The sequence below is a fragment of the Strongylocentrotus purpuratus genome, unplaced genomic scaffold, assembly GCF_000002235.5.
Source record: "Strongylocentrotus purpuratus isolate Spur 01 unplaced genomic scaffold, Spur_5.0 spur5_scaffold_5, whole genome shotgun sequence".
NCBI lineage: Eukaryota > Metazoa > Echinodermata > Echinoidea > Camarodonta > Strongylocentrotidae > Strongylocentrotus > Strongylocentrotus purpuratus.
In genome coordinates this window covers 38,842,721-38,859,724 of record NW_022145611.1, presented here as the reverse complement: position 1 = coordinate 38,859,724, position 17,004 = coordinate 38,842,721, and the positions used below count along the sequence as shown (strand labels likewise).

Sequence of the window (17,004 nt, the reverse complement as noted above, 5' to 3'; positions counted from 1 at the left end):
GATAAACGAACCTTTGAAATGACGCAGCAAATGTTTAGGATTATGAACGCTATTTTATTTGTGGTATTATGAACACCATGGTATGGGAAATTTGTGTTCGGAATGATGAAACTTTTGAAAAAGATCAATTTTTGCCTCCCAAAGATATAAAGTTTTACCGCCTAAGGCATTTTTTGTTGTATTACGGCATCTTTCATGTGCCGATTGAATACGAATTTGATGCAGTGTATTTGTCAACCATATACAAGATACGCTATGATGCTGTCGTTCTTACACTTCTTTGTATGACATTCATGAACATAATTTTCGAATTGAAATTGGGAGAATTCATAATAACAATAGTGCGGGTTTGAATCTTCGGTAGTTTGGGGGTATAAGCTGGGTTTTTTCTTCCGGTTCCTTCTTTGTGGATGAATAAACGGTAACGCTTGCATTACAAATGACAGTTTAGTCTTGAGCAATTTGGAATGCCGGTTTAAGCATTATCGCTCATTAACAAAAACATTGAAAGAAGAGGTTAATTTTGACTGCCTAATTCCCCGGGCCTAATTCAAAGTAAAGAGTGGTACATGGAATTGAAATACAAATTTACGGGTTCGAAACTCGCCTTGAAGAATCCATCATCTGAAAAATGGGAGTGGATTTGTAAGGGTATTACCCGGAATCAAGACCCTGAAAATGGGGAAGAATGCATTTGCATTATGATTGTTTCTTATCCTGTTAAGACAGTGACTAATGTTGGCAGGCGCGGATCCAGGATTTCTTAGGGGAGGGGGCCCAACTCTTTTTTTTTTTTTTGCTCCCGAAAATTTGAAAAACGCGCCGGCCAAAAATGCGCTGGGGGGGGGGGGGGGGGGGGGGGGGTCCAACCCCCAAAAAAGGTAAAAATCACGTGATTTTACATGATTTTTTTCTCAAGGAGGGGGGGGGGGGGGCCCGGGCCCCCCGGGCCCCCCCTGGATCCGCCACTGAATGTTGGAAAAGCCACAATAAACATTTTTTTTTTTTATCCTCAAAAAAATTTCAATTTGCACCCCCCCCCCCCTTGAGCGCCAGGGGGGGGGGGGGGGGGCCCAACCCCAAAAAAAGGTAAAAATCACGTGATTTTACATGATTTTTTTCTCAAGGGGGGGGGGGCCCGGGCCCCCCGGGCCCCCCTGGATCCGCCACTGAATGTTGGAAAAGCCACAATAAGCATCATCCAAATATTCTTTAAAAATTGATAAGCTTAAAGATAATGCAAAATTTTGGGAAATTTTGAAAATTGGACGGATAGTAATTCTTTACCATTTTGATATATTTGGATGCCCCTGTGGATGTATTAAAAGCACTAATACATTTAGCCCTTAAAACACTTCTGCTTTCGAGAAATTGAATAATCAAAAATTTACCGGTCCTCCCAGTAAATTTCAAATATTTCAAATAGCGTCTATAGCCATTCCATGGTAGCTGCGACCATGAAAATCTCAAAATATGCAGTTTTGTTATATAATTTCTAAACGGGAATATCATATCGGTCGATTGTAGTCAAGAAACACTGTTTTAAAGCTAAAGTAATATCAGTCTTGAGAGGGAACTATACACCATAAAGAGTTTATTTACAATTTCATCACTTTAGACTCGATTTCAACGATCATTGCATATTGTAAAATCGCATATGCTTCCAATATGTTCAATTGAAACAAAAATCATGACCCCATACCAAAACTTTGTATTACCTAAGTGTTTGTAGTGCTTTTCAGTTTTCCTACTGTACCAGCTCGTAGAAACAGCTGATCCGTGTACTTTTTAGGAGTGATTGAATGTGTGTCAGGATCAGTAAAGATTCAGGTAAACAAGCAGAACCCATTGTAATTCAGCTGGGTCTCTTGTCATAGTTTTGGGCCTGTGTACGCTGCACTCCAGGCAATCGGCATGGGACCAGCAACTTGATCAGAGGTTGGCAAAAAGTTACTGGTACTTCTGTTCATTTTCTCTGGATCAAGTATCTTTATAAATTTAGAAGGGTTTTGTTGAGGTTATGCTGATCATGACGACGGACGTCAGCTACAGTTATCACAGACTTGTCTTATAGTATTGGTTGATCTTAACCAAACTCCTCTATCTACACCGTCATTCGCATAAAACATCTGAAAATCTTTGTTTGTCGGGCAAAGACTACCTTTGACTGTGGTACCAAAGCACCAGAGTTTATTGTTTGAAGATTTCAACTCTGCCAAGTATCTGAAATGGTATGTATTTGCCGAGGTGTCATTTCATAAGCTATGTATAATGCATACTCCCGATAACCATGATCAAACAGCATGTGAATTCATACCTGTACGGCGAAGAAGAAAATAAAGATCAATTGACTGCGCGAAGAAGAATCGGTATTCAAAGGATTTAATACTTTGAGCTATTGTAATATTATCGCCCTATGTGTGCTATATTTTGATTTGATTTGACTTGGTTTGCTAATTAAAAGCAAACCCTTAGCAATCATAACAAAACTGAATTGGGGTTATTTTTTACAATATCCGAGATCGAGAATAAAACAGCACCACATATACAAAGGTAGTAAATATAAATAAACACTATGAGGCAACGTTATGTTAAATCTATTAAGATAACGGTAGAAATATGATCAGTCGCGGATCCAGGATTTCTTAAGGGGGGGGGGAGGCCCAAATTTGAATTTAGTGTGCTGAAATTTTAAAATCGGGGAGGTAGTGAGCAGGGAGGTAGTGAGCACTATTATTATTGTTTCTTTTTCGCCCCCAGAAATTCGAAAATCTCAGGGGGGGGGGGGGGGGGGGGGGTTAGTGAGCACTGATTTTTATTTTTTATTTTTTGCATCCGGCAATTTGAAAATCGCGCCGGCCGATATTTCGTTCAGTGTGGTGGGGGGGGGGGGGGGTTCATAGTGCGCTTTTTTTTTTACTCAACACCCCCACCCCCCTTGAGCAAAAAAAGAGGTAAACTTCTGATCACAATTTCTTTTTTTTCTTTTTTTTTGTGCCAGGGGGGGGGGGGGGGGGGGGCCTGGATCCGCGCCTTAATATGATAGCATATGAGTGTCTTAGTTTAATTATTAATATAAACGGGTGATCCTCTGCAAACTGTGATGCTACGTGCCATCAAAAACGAGAAGAATATTTATTTTTAAAAAACAGTCAATCATCTATAGATATATTGTTACAGACGCATTGTTTTCCTAAGCAGTATACCACGACTAGATTATCAACATTTTATACAATTTTTATTCATATTGACCTAATAATGATAGTAATGCTCATTTCCAAGAACAGGACTTCGGAGACATTAGATCGAATGAGAAAAACGTTATTCAGGCAAGAAATGTACAAGCTCCCAAATACAAAAAAGTAAATAAATAAATTAACGCTTTTGGTGTTGCAGCCCTCGCGGGATGTCTCGCACGAATACGATTATAACTATGAAAATACGGGGAAGTTTGTGAATATCTTTGTATTATAATGACTGGGCTGATCGAATCGAAATCTCCTCAACCAAATGTCTGCCCCACCCTGTCCCTATTTAGGCTTAAAGTGCCTTCATGTGAATATTAAATCCAATTCGTTCAATTTGTTTTTGTCTTCTTTAAAGACAACTTGGATTGCTGGAGGTAGTTATTTCTGAACCAGATATATTTGTATAAATGATTCACTTGTAATCATACAAGAGTATGTCTAAATGTTAACACAGTACTATTATTATTATTACAAAGTTAGTTCATTATCTGATGTCTTCAACCATTTCGATTTACTGAAATTACAGTCACAATGAAAGCACCCGTAACAATAATGAACCTAGTAAATGAAGAGGACTCGTAGTCTATATTGAAAACACCACCGGATTGCGGATTGCATGGTCCGCGGTTCGAGTCCCACCGCGGCACTAATGTCATTTGGCAAGACATTAATCAACATTTGCCACTCTCCACCGAGGTGTTAAATAGGTAACGGTATGCCTTTAATATTGTGAGCACCGAAAATATTCGAGCCTTGAGGACCTTGCGTGGTGGATATTATGCGCGCTATAAAAATATCCAGTATAATTATTATTTTATATTATTACTACAAAATATCACAAATGAGGGCCAATTCCGCATAAAGGCCTGACCATCAAGCCACTATCTGTCTGAATGAAATTTCCTATGATAAAAAGGATTAGATTGCATTTGCAAAACTGAAGTTGAGTGTGTAGGGCAAATGCACATAATAATAGAGATTAGGCTTTTTTTTAGTAGAGATTGAACTATTACCTCAATTCTATTCGCTTTAATTCTGGCCATGACGATGGATATTCATACACAATCACGACCCATCATGTAAGGCTGATAAGAATCGGTAACTAGGATACCTGCTACTGCTATGCCATTGATTCAGAGCGTTTTTTTCCTTTTCAAAAAGTTATTGAAGCCAAACCTCGATTTCATGTCTCTTTAGGTGAGCCTTTATCATGCGCTCCACCTTTTGTGATGAAATAACAAACGACGATCATCAGACTATTCAGTTTCACCTCAGCCTTTACAATGGTTGAGCGTGAGAATTTTAAATTATCATAATCCAAAGGCAAATGAATAATAATAATGATAATAATAATAATACTGCTATACTGCTACTACTAATAAAGTAGGTTTACACGTTAGTGACGTTATAACGGCTATCGAGAATGTCAAATTGTCGCCTTTCCCATTACAAAGTTCTTCAAAGAAGGATATTTTCCTTCCCTGCATCAGTTGTGGGCGTATACTCAGAAAACACCGATGGAAATATTTTAAATAATTATGTATCAGGGTGCAGCGATGGGTTGGTTCAATGTTAAGATCTGAATAAATAACGTCTAAACCTATACAACTTGAAGTGAGTGTGTAAACACTATTAACTATAGAATATGCCTCAAGCGTAGAAACAATATATCCCAAACAGTAGGCTTGCGGTAGCACCTTCGGTAGCACCATGTGAGAGAGAGAGAGGGAGGATTGAGGAGTCCTGAAAAGGACTCTCGGTAAACTTTCTTGAGGGTGTGTAGTCCTGAAAACCGGCGCTATAGTTCTCCTTAGAACTATAAGCTAAGAGAGATAACCAACAGTCTTTTTCAGGACTACACACCCTCAAGAAAGGTTACCGAGAGTCCTTTTCAGGACTCTTCAATCCTCCCTCTCTCTCACATGGTGTTACCGCAAGCCTACTGTATATCTACATCACCATGCAAGCCGATACTTACAAGCAGCATCTAATTATATTCCAATCTAGAAGCTGAACAATTGGGGTGGATGTATCTGCGGAGAAAGCACATGTAGATTTCCACATTTTCTTCCTCATGTATAATAATTGTTGAAAAATGTCAGTTCTCTGTAATAATATGTCATTATTTTTGTCCAATTTCTCTATCAATTTGCAGGCTGAACATTTCACAGATGAAGAAATAGAAGGTAAGGAAATTAAATACTGTTGCCTGCCATTAAAAAGCTCCTCAGGCCTTTCATTATGTACCTATAATCATTGGATGGAGTAATTCTAGCATTTACATTCAGTATTTTCTATCTCACCTCAATTCATTCCTATGACAGAAGGGCCAGGTAGAAGACGTACAAATATCACGTTTAATTGACACCCGTCTTCTTAATTAGGTTGTACCATTTAAACAAATAATGCTGTATGCATTTACTTTTAAATCAAATTGATATCATCGCAATTCACCAGTTAAAAGAAAACAATTTCGTGAAATAAATTTAATGTAATAAAACCTTCAAAGAGAGTATATCACTATCTCTCCGTCACACTGTTTCTCTTTGTCTATCTCTGTGTCTCTTTCTTCGCCTATACATAATGTACCGCTCAATCTGCTCTCTCTCTCTCTCTCTCTCTCTCTCCTTCTTTGTCTCTTTATGTCTGTTTTTCTCTCTCTCTCTCTCTCTCTCTCTCTCTTTCTCTATTTCGTATACTCGTTATATATTTTCCCTCTATTGGACTTTTAAGAAAAGGGACTTTTAGATTTGCACGTCAACAGCTTTGACTGCAACATGTGACGTCATTTTAAGGCACTGCACATGCGTTACGTCGTCTCAGTCGGCGATCGAGAATGCGTCAACCTTGATTTTCCTAAATCTAGTACGTACATACATACATATTGACATATTGAGCCTGGCGGATACCGGCGCTAAATGGAACAGAACAAGAACCTGTCCTCTCTCTCTCTCTCTCTCTCTCTCTCTCTCTCCCCCCCTCTCTCTCTCTCTCTCTCTCCTCTCTCTCTCTCTCTCTCTCTCTCTCATTTTTTCTCATTCTCTTTATCTTGAATAGATTTCAAGAATGCCTTCCAACTCCTGGACAGGGAGGAGAATGGCTTGATACCATTCAAGAAGATCGGATTCCTACTCCGTTCTGTGGGTGAGAACCCTACCGATTCTAAGATGAATGAGATCATCAACGATCTCCACGACGCCAATGGTTTCGGTAAGAGTATCACTATCAGATTATGTATATGTTTTAAAATAATTGGGGAAAGTGGTATATAGGGTATCACATCATGAGCGTGTACAGAAAGCATTTCTCATCAGAGGATGCAAGACGAGAATTAGAAAACCAATCAAACCCCAAACATGATTTGTTCTTCAAACTTCTTTTTTCTTCAAATTCACACATGCATAATGATAATTATAAATAATAATAAGTTTGTCTTATGACTAATCGGTCTTCTAAATTATTTCGTCTAATCCTTATTTTTAACCAAATGACCAAAGAAGGTCTGCATTAAAATAGAAAACATTGCCATTAATGGTAGCTTCCATGGAAACTTTGAATCGATTAGTTGTTGAGTGATGTGGCCACGATAGTTAATATTGATGACCAAGTTAGTGGTAAGTGTTATGCAATGGGGCCCTGATCCTAGCCCCAAATTCATAGTCACGATGGTAAACTATTTTTCTCAATCATTATACGATTTTTTTTTACATTTTACATTTTGATTTAGTTCTATTACTTATTTCTTTTTGCAAAATTGCAGTGCGTGGCCGTTGGATCGACTTCACTGACTTTCTCCTCATCATGTCGGAGATAAGAAATGAAGATGAGAAAAACATCATCGCCGATGTATTTAGAGTCTTTGATAAGGAAAATACAGGAATCATGAAGTAAGTAGAATGAACATTAATATAAACAGATTCCAATTGCAGATTTCTGGCTTTTTTATAATAATATATTTATTTATGTATTTATTCATGAACATTTAGACGGAGTAGCCTGATTAGCATTAAAAACATTAAAAAAACATACAAATGTACAAGTGAAATATAAAATGCAAACTAACATAGTCTAAAACATAAATATTTCATAAAATTGTGACAAGATATATATAACAAATACTTAAAATAAAACGGCTTTATAGGTACACCGCGTATGAGTGAAGATAAGAATGAATCCTCTGACCATTGGCAGTACGAGATGGACGAGAGATGAGAATGAATCCTCTGACCATTGGCAGGACGAGATGGACGAGAGATGAGAATGGGAGATGAAGAGAAGAAGGAGAGATAGAGGGGAAAGAGAAATTGAGAGGAGGGGTGGAGAAAGAGTTTGGAGAGAGAGAAAGAGGGTAAGGGAAAGTGGGGGAGAGAGGGGGTTGGGGAAGGAAAAGAGAGAGGACAGAAAAGGAAACGAAGAAAGATGAATTGGAATAAGGGAGGAAAAGCGAGGGAGAGAAAGAATGAGGGAGAGGAAGAGAGAGAAAGAGAGAGCGAGAGAGAGAGAGAGAGAGAGAGAGAGAGAGAGAGAGAGCGAAAGAGAGAGAAATAGGGAGAGGTTGAGAAGGAAAGAGTGAGAGAAAACAAATTTAATGAAAACAGTATCATAATAACATTTCGATCAGAATAATATATTTTGAATACATTATGTAACATTTCATGCTTTTAGGAAAGACGAACTTCGAATGGTTCTCGAAGTTTTGAAAGATGACGTCATCCAAGAGGATATCCCCGAGATGCTTGCCGATTTGGATCTCGATGACAATGGTGATATATCCTTCGAAGGTGAGTATGCGGGACTAATAGATTTCTGGATAGCTTTTGTCCAGAGTGAAGGTTGGCAGTTTAAAATCCTCACTTTAGGTCACTTAGCAGGGGCAGATCCAGGAAGAGGGCGTAGGGCGCACGCCCCCTTTACTCCTTCCGAGAAAAAAAAAATGGGAAAAAGCTAAGAAATAATTATGCACGTAAATGTTCAATTTACGCATTTACTATAGACCATTTTTAGGTTCATAGAGCCGTAAAGGCTTCGCTCTTTTCGAATTTTTTTTCATTTCACGCCTCCCCCTTTTGGAAAATCCTGGATCCGCCCCTGCTGAGGTCATTTTGGAGTGGAGAAAAAGGGCTCAAAGAAAACAAATAAATTGCATAAGATTCTTACAATGTAAGCGGGAATTTCATTCATTAAAAAAAACCACATCCCCACCCGCACATACATACACGCACACGCACACACGCACGCAGAGCGTTAAAAGGGAATCTAAAACATGACTGTGTGAACGAAAACATCATACAGAAGCAAATTTTACCGATACATAGAGATCTAACACAAAAGATAAACCGGTATGTGTAAATATCCTTAACTTCGCTTCATTCACATGCGAGCTCCGTTATGAATTAGGGTTATGATTGGGGTTGGGGTAAGGGTTAGGGTCCCAGGGGTAGTTTCCCTTGAGGGTGGTTGCCCTAGGGGGTAGCTGTCTTAGGGGGTATTTGTCCTAGGGGGTATTATCCGGTGGTTGATGTCCAGGGGGTTGGTGTCCTAGAACCTAATACTTCATGATGAGTAATGGACCTACCCCTGGGTTATATAGACATTTCCTTGCGTTTCATTTTACATGATTCACCGAAATTTTACAGCGATAATATATCCAGAACCCCACTCTGAATAATTGAGCAATTATAGTTTGGGCATCCCCTATGATTTATCAAAACATAATTTTAGAAATTACAGAAGGCACATTACATCAATTACTCCTTTTCTTATTCATGAGGCGTCTGTTAAAGGTAATACAAAGTTTTGGGAAATTTTGAAAATTGGGTGGATAGTGAATCTTTACAATTTTGATATATTTGGATGCCCCTGTGGATGTTTTATAAGTACTAAAAAAAAATAGCCCCTAAAACACTTCTGTTTTCGAGAGAAATTGAAAATAAAAATTTACCGGTGTCTACGGCCGTTCAATGGTAGCTGCGACCATGAAAATCTCAGAATATGTAGTTGGGATATATAATTTCTAAACGGGAATAGCTAATCAGTCGATTTTAGTCAAGAAACATTGTTTCATAGCTAAATTAATATCTTGACCTTGAGAGGGAGCTATACAACATAAAGAGTTTATTATTTATAATTTCATAACTTTAGACTCGATTTCAACCGCGACAACGATCATATATTGTAGGAACCCATATGCTTCCAATATGTTCATTTGAACCTAATTTATGACCCATATCAAAACTTTGTAATACCTTTAAGCTGCTAAAGGGAAAACTCCGCTAAAGTGTAACCCGCGGCGTCTTTTTACGACCAAGCTTCTCATAAACAATCGAATATCTTAGGCCTATAGTATTTTCCTTTGACTATCATCTTGTTATTGTAAGAAATTGTCCCGCTCCTAAATCCTTCTCTCAAACTAACTTTGTATCCCACAATTCGTATCTCTCTTTTTTTGCTAAAGCTGTGGAAACTTATTCATGTTGGTGTATTGAAGGCTCGGTGTAAAAATGTCAGAGAAAAAATGTCAGAGGTAAAAATGTCAGAGGAAAAAATGTCAGAGGTAAAAATGTCAGAGGTATAAATGTTAGAGGTATAAAATAAAAACAAAAGCATGTGACAAGTTTGTTATGGTTACACCCGGGTTATATATTAGGCTTATCGAAAAAGAACAGCGAGGGATATTCTGCAGTCGTTATGCCCCAAAATGTGACTTTTTGCTCGATTATTGTCGAAGGAAGACGGGGGGGGGGGGGAATCTTCTTCTGGGGCACGGTAACCCGGCTGCTCTCCCCCTTCCTCTTATATGCTTTGCTATATATCCTTCCGAACAGTGGTCAATGCCTAGGCAGAGCAGGCAGACTAATGGGACATGGTTTCTACTCCGAGTTTCGCGCCTTGCACGCAGTCATCAGGCAACTGATAGCATTCTTAAAAGTACATGGTTATCCTACAACCTTAAATCGGTACAAATACCCCTAAAATAAGACTTAACTAATAAAATACAATTGGAATTACTCATGAGTATTCTTATTGTATTGTATTCAGGTATTGTAGTCTTATTGTATTGTATAGCTCTTATTTTGAGCGTATTTGTACCAAGGTTGTAGAGGAATCATGTACTTTGACGAAAGCTATCAGTTGTCTGATGATCGCTTGCAAGGCGTGAAACTCGGAGTAGCAACCATGCATGTCCCATTAGTCTGCCTTATTCAATATTAATATACCGGTATATTATGCTTTTGTATAAGCAAATGGTACTGGTACACTGAGCAAACTTCTGGGGGAAAAGATTTCTAAAATCGAGAAGTTTGGCCATGTTTTATAGGCTGAGTTGTCGCTCCATGTTGTAATCATTAAATAAAAAGAAAAGTCAGTACAGCCCACAAAATATGATCAGATATCTATGACCCCCCCCCCCCCCCCCCCCCCCCCCCCCACTTCTTCACTTTTGAAGATTGTTTGACATTTCAACTGTGTGGCAATGACTACTATTATATGTAATTTCCAATAAATGCATATTTCCGACAATTCCACTTTCTTGTGGGCTTGGTATTTTGATACTCTGAAAGTAGGGTCCATGCTGAAACAAAGCAGAAAGCCATGTTATCAGTGCTAACCGCACCATCACATTCCCGAAGTGCGCACGTTGCAATAACATATTGTCGATTACTATTGCGGTATAAAGTAGTCTGGGAAAAATCAATAAGCAGCTTTGTTACTCCGATACAAAGCAGCAAGCCGCCCATGTTACATCAATTAAAGAGAAGGTTGAGTTCTGGGGAAAGGTGAACAATAATGTGTGAGCGTTTGTTATCATTCTTATTATGCAAGTGTGGAAGAACATCAAAGAAAAAAGTTATTCCCTGAAAATCTATTTCATATGACTTCATATCCCAGATATGACAAGTAACAGCTTTAAAATGAGGCCCGATTTGTATGCCATATGTTTGTGTAGTCCCATATCAATATCTTTCTGTGTACCAAAGATTTTATCATTTTGATGACTCCAAAACCTTGCACTACACACCAATACTTACATGTTTATGCTAGATGATCAACCTTTTCTGATTGCTTCCACACCGTTTCTTTCACAATGCAATCGCAAGACCAGAACTCAACTTTATCTTTAAATGCCAACCGCACCATCACATTTTAGAGAAGCGCGCGCTTTGCAGAGGTTCGGTTTAAATTACATCGTTATTTATAATTGTCGGAGAGTTTAAAATGGGGATGAGCTTCTGAATCGAGACGGTCTTTTACTTTTTGGAGTGGGTTTTTAGTTTTCGGAGCGACTTTTTACTTTTCGGGCGACTTCTTGTTTTTTCTCATTCTTACTCCACTTCCTTTGCCGCCATGAGGTGCTAAAAGCTTTAGCAGAGTTCGGGGCGCCCAGCCCTTATATGTAACTTTTCGTGATTCCTCGTGATTATGTAACTATTTTGTACTAAATGCACTACTCACTTTAACACTTGACTTTTGTCGAAAATTTTCATTTCTTCGTTTGGTCTTTGTTCGTCTCTGGAATGTTACACGGGCTATGTTGCAGGCTGCCACCGGCCAAACCGGTCCGTTTCACAAACATTAACACATCAACCAATTCAAAATATCAAAAAAATGTTAGACATTCATTATATGCAAGCCTGATCACAACAAAATAAATTTCAAAATCTATTTTCCACATTGTATTATCCTCGGGACATGTACGAAATACAACACACAGCCATTTATAAAATTTACATTATGGAAGAAAGGAATATAATAGACTAGCCCATGCAGTAGCAGTACGTCTCAACATTCTGTGTGATAAAAGTGTTGAGATATTATGACGGCACTCATTTTTTTTGCTTGTACCTCTGACATTTTTACAACTGACATTTTTTCCTCTGACATTTTACCTCTGACATTTTTACCTCTGACATTTTTACCTCTGACATTTTTACCTCTGACATTTCTTCCTCTGACATTTTTACCTCTGACATTTTTACCTCTGACATTTTTACCTCTGACATTTTTTCCTCTGACATTTTTACCTCTGACATTTTTACCTGGCACCGTATTGAAACCAAATATCTTAGTTAAACTCTGTGACGAGGCATTATTTTACGGCCCCATAACATTTATTGTTTGCTCCTCCATTTCAGAACTAGCTGCTGTCATGGACTTTAACAAGAAATCGGCGAATGCACATGAATCAAGCAGTGAGACGGGATCATCCACCCAGGAGGCTGGAACAAGTAATTAGCGAACGAAACTATGCAAACGTGTACATCATGCTCCACCACGCGTGTCTTCCTCAGTTTTTGATAATTTCGGTGTGTTAACCAAGTCCAAGGATTGTTTAAAATAACTTAAATAACTTGAAACAACTTGAGTCATAATGCATGGCCGTCCAGAGGATTTTTTTAAGTTGGGGACCGGGATAAAATGCAATAAATAATTGACAATTTATTGCATTTTTAATTTTTTTTTTTTTTAATTTATGGAAACTGCCCCCCTACCCTAGACCCCGCTGCGTACAGTCATGGTTCAGTGACAAAGCAATGGCCTCGTAACTGTGAGGCCCCAATATCAAGACCGTGTCGATGTGCTATTTTAGTGCCCTTTTGTGGGGCATTAATCCTCAGGGCGTAGGTCCCCTAGTTGATAAGCATAGTAGCATACACATGCTTTAGCAGTCACGCAAACCACACATTGGCAAATTATTATTCAATTACATCTGAGAATGTATACTATTATCTAGATCTGTTATTTTTAAATTATTTTTAAAATAATTCCATAAATTGGGGTAAAACAAAAATATTCCAACTATATGAGCGACAGTGTACGAAATTGAGAGTTTAAGATACCGCATGATGAACCCTTTAAAAACACAAGCTCCCACTCGGGTGAGTAGTAAAGAAGCTCACCCTTGGATAGCTTTTTTTATATAACAAATTGAAATTACTTTAAAATGTGCCATAACCACAGGAAAAAAATACGATATCAACACTGCTGCATTCCGAGTTCAACTTTTGGCCTGAATAAAGTGGGCAAGACATAGAGGGCGCAGTACACTGTGTGAACATCTAAGTTTCTCGAAGATCTTGTTCTATATGACTTATCATGATAATTTCTTGTAATGTCAATTGATGAGGAAGGAAATACAAAATGAATTGGGTGGGATTATTTAACTTCTTACGTTCCATATTGTTATTTGGATTATAAACTGGTACATGAAAGAAAAAAAAATGTACAATCATGTATAATTTGAGATTTGTCTATGTTCATTGTTCTTTGATTGATGTAATTCATGAAGTGTCTTGTATCGAAGATTTCTAAATGACTTATTGTGATAATTTCTTGTAATGTGAATTTATGAGGAAGGAATAAAATATCATCAAACAAATTTTTTTATTGTCTTCACTCGCTATATGAAACCCTTTTAAACTATGTGTTTTATGACGGTTGCCGAAAAAGTACGATGTAGTAATATGGGATCATGTTCTTGATTGTGATTCACAGTTAACAATTCAATTATTCGTACTCTTTGTAAATTTGATGTTTTCCTTTCGGAACTCAAGAATCAAAGGTGGATTAGTTTAATTAGGGCCTTTCTTGAATGCTTTTAAATGTAAGATTTAATAAGAGACATTCTCAAGCAACATAAATGGGGACTTATCAATCTTTCATGTATTTAAAAAGTTACAAAAATTGGTAAAAGTATGAATAATTTAGTTGTTAACAGGGATAATCATCATATTTTATAAATGCGATATATCTGTCATGGGTAAAGTAAATGTTGTACATCGACTTTGGCGGGTGAATTTGTATGCATTGTTGGCCTATCAAAAGCATGTACTCAAGGAGTTGAAAAAATTGAATAAAATGTATAGAAATCTATAGAAATCATAATAATAAGATAATCGTTTTTGTTATATTTCAATGGAGATTCAAATCATGGTATAATGTCTCACTGTTTACGACTGTTTATGATCCTTTCCAATTTATCATCAATATAAATTATGCAAACACGTAAAATAATTAATTGTCGTGTTGGTCATTATTTTGTAAGTTAAATTTTTATTTTTTATTTGTCACTAGTCTGTTGATGTCTGTTTTTTGTCTGTTATGCTGTCTATCCCTCTTAGTTGTCTTGGTATGTCTTCCAGTGCAGACTATTTTATAGACCTCAGTAATTTGTGTGTATCTCTTCTCTCCCTTAACCTTTCTCAATATTCTCGGCGTTACATGGCTTTTTTTTGAAGCATGCTGCCACTAATAAACCACTTTTAACAGGGAAGAAATCGAGGAAAAAAAATTCCGGAATATGAAGAGCGGGAGAGAGAGAAAGAATGAAAGGAAGAGGAAGAGAGAGAGAGAGAGAGAGAGAGGAACCAAACAGTTATGGAGGAAATGATTAAATGACAAGCTCTACGTACATGTAGGTAGAAATGGTATCATGACGGGCGCCACCTTGCGAGCGAATATAACAATCTTCATAGCAAATTGATGTGAGGCTTTCCTCATTCCAAGTACAAAAGTTTAATTGATTGATAAACGTAAAGGGAATCCTTTTTAAGCCTTTCCGATATGACAAGAAAACGATAACGCTACAATATTAGTATACAGAATTTCATACATATCTTTAGTAATGAATGTAGAGAAAATATCAGATAATGCGATATCAGCAGGAGACAAAGAATAAACGTTGTTCAGGGGCGAATCCAGGTGGGGGGAGGGGGGCACAGGTGGCACATGCACCCCTACCCCCGCTTATTCAGCGGTTGGCTGAGTCGTTGCGAAATTTTCGGCCCGATTTAAAAATGTCAACCCCCCCCCCCTAGAAAAAATCCTGCGTACGCTACTGATTTCACCCCATGCCATTTTGTGCCCCCCCCCCCCCCCCGGTCAGAAATTCCTGGATCCGCCACTGGTTGACAACATATTATGCAGTCAAGACTCTTGCAGCGATAAAAGAGAATAACTGACAAAAGAGCAAGTTTTAGAGAACGGAGAGATCGTTTAAAACGATTAATTCATGTCAATTGATAATTATCCATTGTTATCTTCATATACGTATCTTTATAGAGAAAGGAGCCGTTTTATAAAAGAGAAAAGCATGGTCCTTGTCGGACGATAAAAAATATCTAGATTTTGTCTGCGACCTTTAGAAAATGTTCTGTAAAATACAACTCGGCCACTGTGTAATGGCAATGCGATCAGACTGTGCTCACATGTACCATGGGCTCTTAACCCGAGCCTTTGTGAAGAGTGATTTTCGAGCCTATTATGTAAATTACTACTTAAATCCTCCTGAGCTATCTATTGTTAACAGAATGAAAACATTCAAGTGTGAATTTAGTGAAAGCTTTGTGTAATAATTATGCTTCTTCAAAAAACGTACATTTACAGTGTACCATCACCAGGCCTATAGCTTAAAAAAGGAAGGCTGAGAAGGTATTTCAAAGAGAAAGGGAAAGCTACCGCAAAGGCCGAGTGTGACGAGAAAGACACTTTTGTTTAGAAAAAGCCCTTGACATGAGAGAAAAATACTTTCGGGGAGAATCAAGAAATGAGGGAAAGAACAATCGGCATATAATATAAATTATAAAGAGAGAGTGTGAGGTGACAGGAAAAGAAGAATCGTCCTTTGATAAAAACCAATGATTTCTATATAATGAAACAAAACATAAGCTTTTAAGATAATTATTAACATGACTGTATTGAGTGTGTGTGTTAACTTAAGGTGCCCAAAATGTATACTCATGATCGTGTGCCAGGCTTCCTTTCCGTTCTCACCCAACTAACTTCCAACAAAGTATAGTACATTAGTGTAACACAAAGACCATCGTTACAAATATATGCGGCACGCTGCGGTAGTACATGTTATCGGAAATTCCTAACATACCAGTTGCAGAGACTAATTAGCATTTGCATGCAATGTATAATTGGCTTGCCTATCTATAAAACACATGTGTATATTATATACTGCGATGCTTTCCTTAAAGCACGTACACGTAGAATTTTGAGACCAACATCACTGCGTATAGCGGCGTCAAGCATCAAAAAATGAAACGGACAGAGATATTGAATACAAATATTTATAAAACTCCTATTTACCACAGTCTTAGAAGTAATGCAACGCTGAATGTAGTGTCTGGATAAGAATTAGAATCCCTCAGTAACACCGTAAAACGGGGTGAAAAGGAACAATAATTAACGTGACAGATTTTGAACTATCCCACTTTCATCACATTGACAATGGCGAAGGTTTTGGACAGAATGAAATTTACACTCATGTTAGCTTTCTTTTGCCATAATAAATAACTTGTAATTCTCAAGTGTGCGTGGTTTATCCTGGCCGAATCCTTGCTAATTTACACACATCACCTATGAAGGAAGTCATTAAAGAAAAACTCTGTGCTTGTAAAAGTTTATCCTAGATATAAATATTGCAAATAATTATGAGCAGGAGCGGTTCCCAAATGCATAATAGTACAGTAATAATTACTGCTATGAGAGACATAGTTGTATACGCTCAAGGGAAGGTTACATCGTGCTATCGCCCCGAGGTGTGCCGAGGGGTGATAGCACGATGTAACCTCCCCGAGAGCCTTTAAAAACAACTATGCCTCGAATATTATAGCAGTCATTTTAACTTTTATATACCGAAAAGGGTCATAGAATACATGTGCGACTTACCAAGCATGGTAATCAAGTTTGTTTACGCTATCGAGACCTAGTCTTAATAGGGTGTCTGGTCGCGCACCACTCGAGTTTGTGT

The 17,004-nt window shown here is 37.9% G+C and overlaps 1 protein-coding gene across 1 annotated transcript; it reads left to right on the top strand.

The window, feature by feature from the left end:
• The first annotated feature begins 1,981 nt into the window (after positions 1–1,981).
• On the top strand, positions 1,982–12,709 carry LOC115919097 (calmodulin-like). Its single transcript, XM_030999636.1, has 6 exons — positions 1,982–2,231; positions 5,404–5,434; positions 6,306–6,458; positions 7,009–7,135; positions 7,914–8,029; positions 12,383–12,709. Exons 1-6 carry the CDS (start codon positions 2,229–2,231, stop codon positions 12,481–12,483), a joined length of 531 nt encoding a protein of 176 aa, XP_030855496.1. The 5' UTR covers positions 1,982–2,228; the 3' UTR covers positions 12,484–12,709.
• Positions 12,710–17,004: the final 4,295 nt, after the last annotated feature.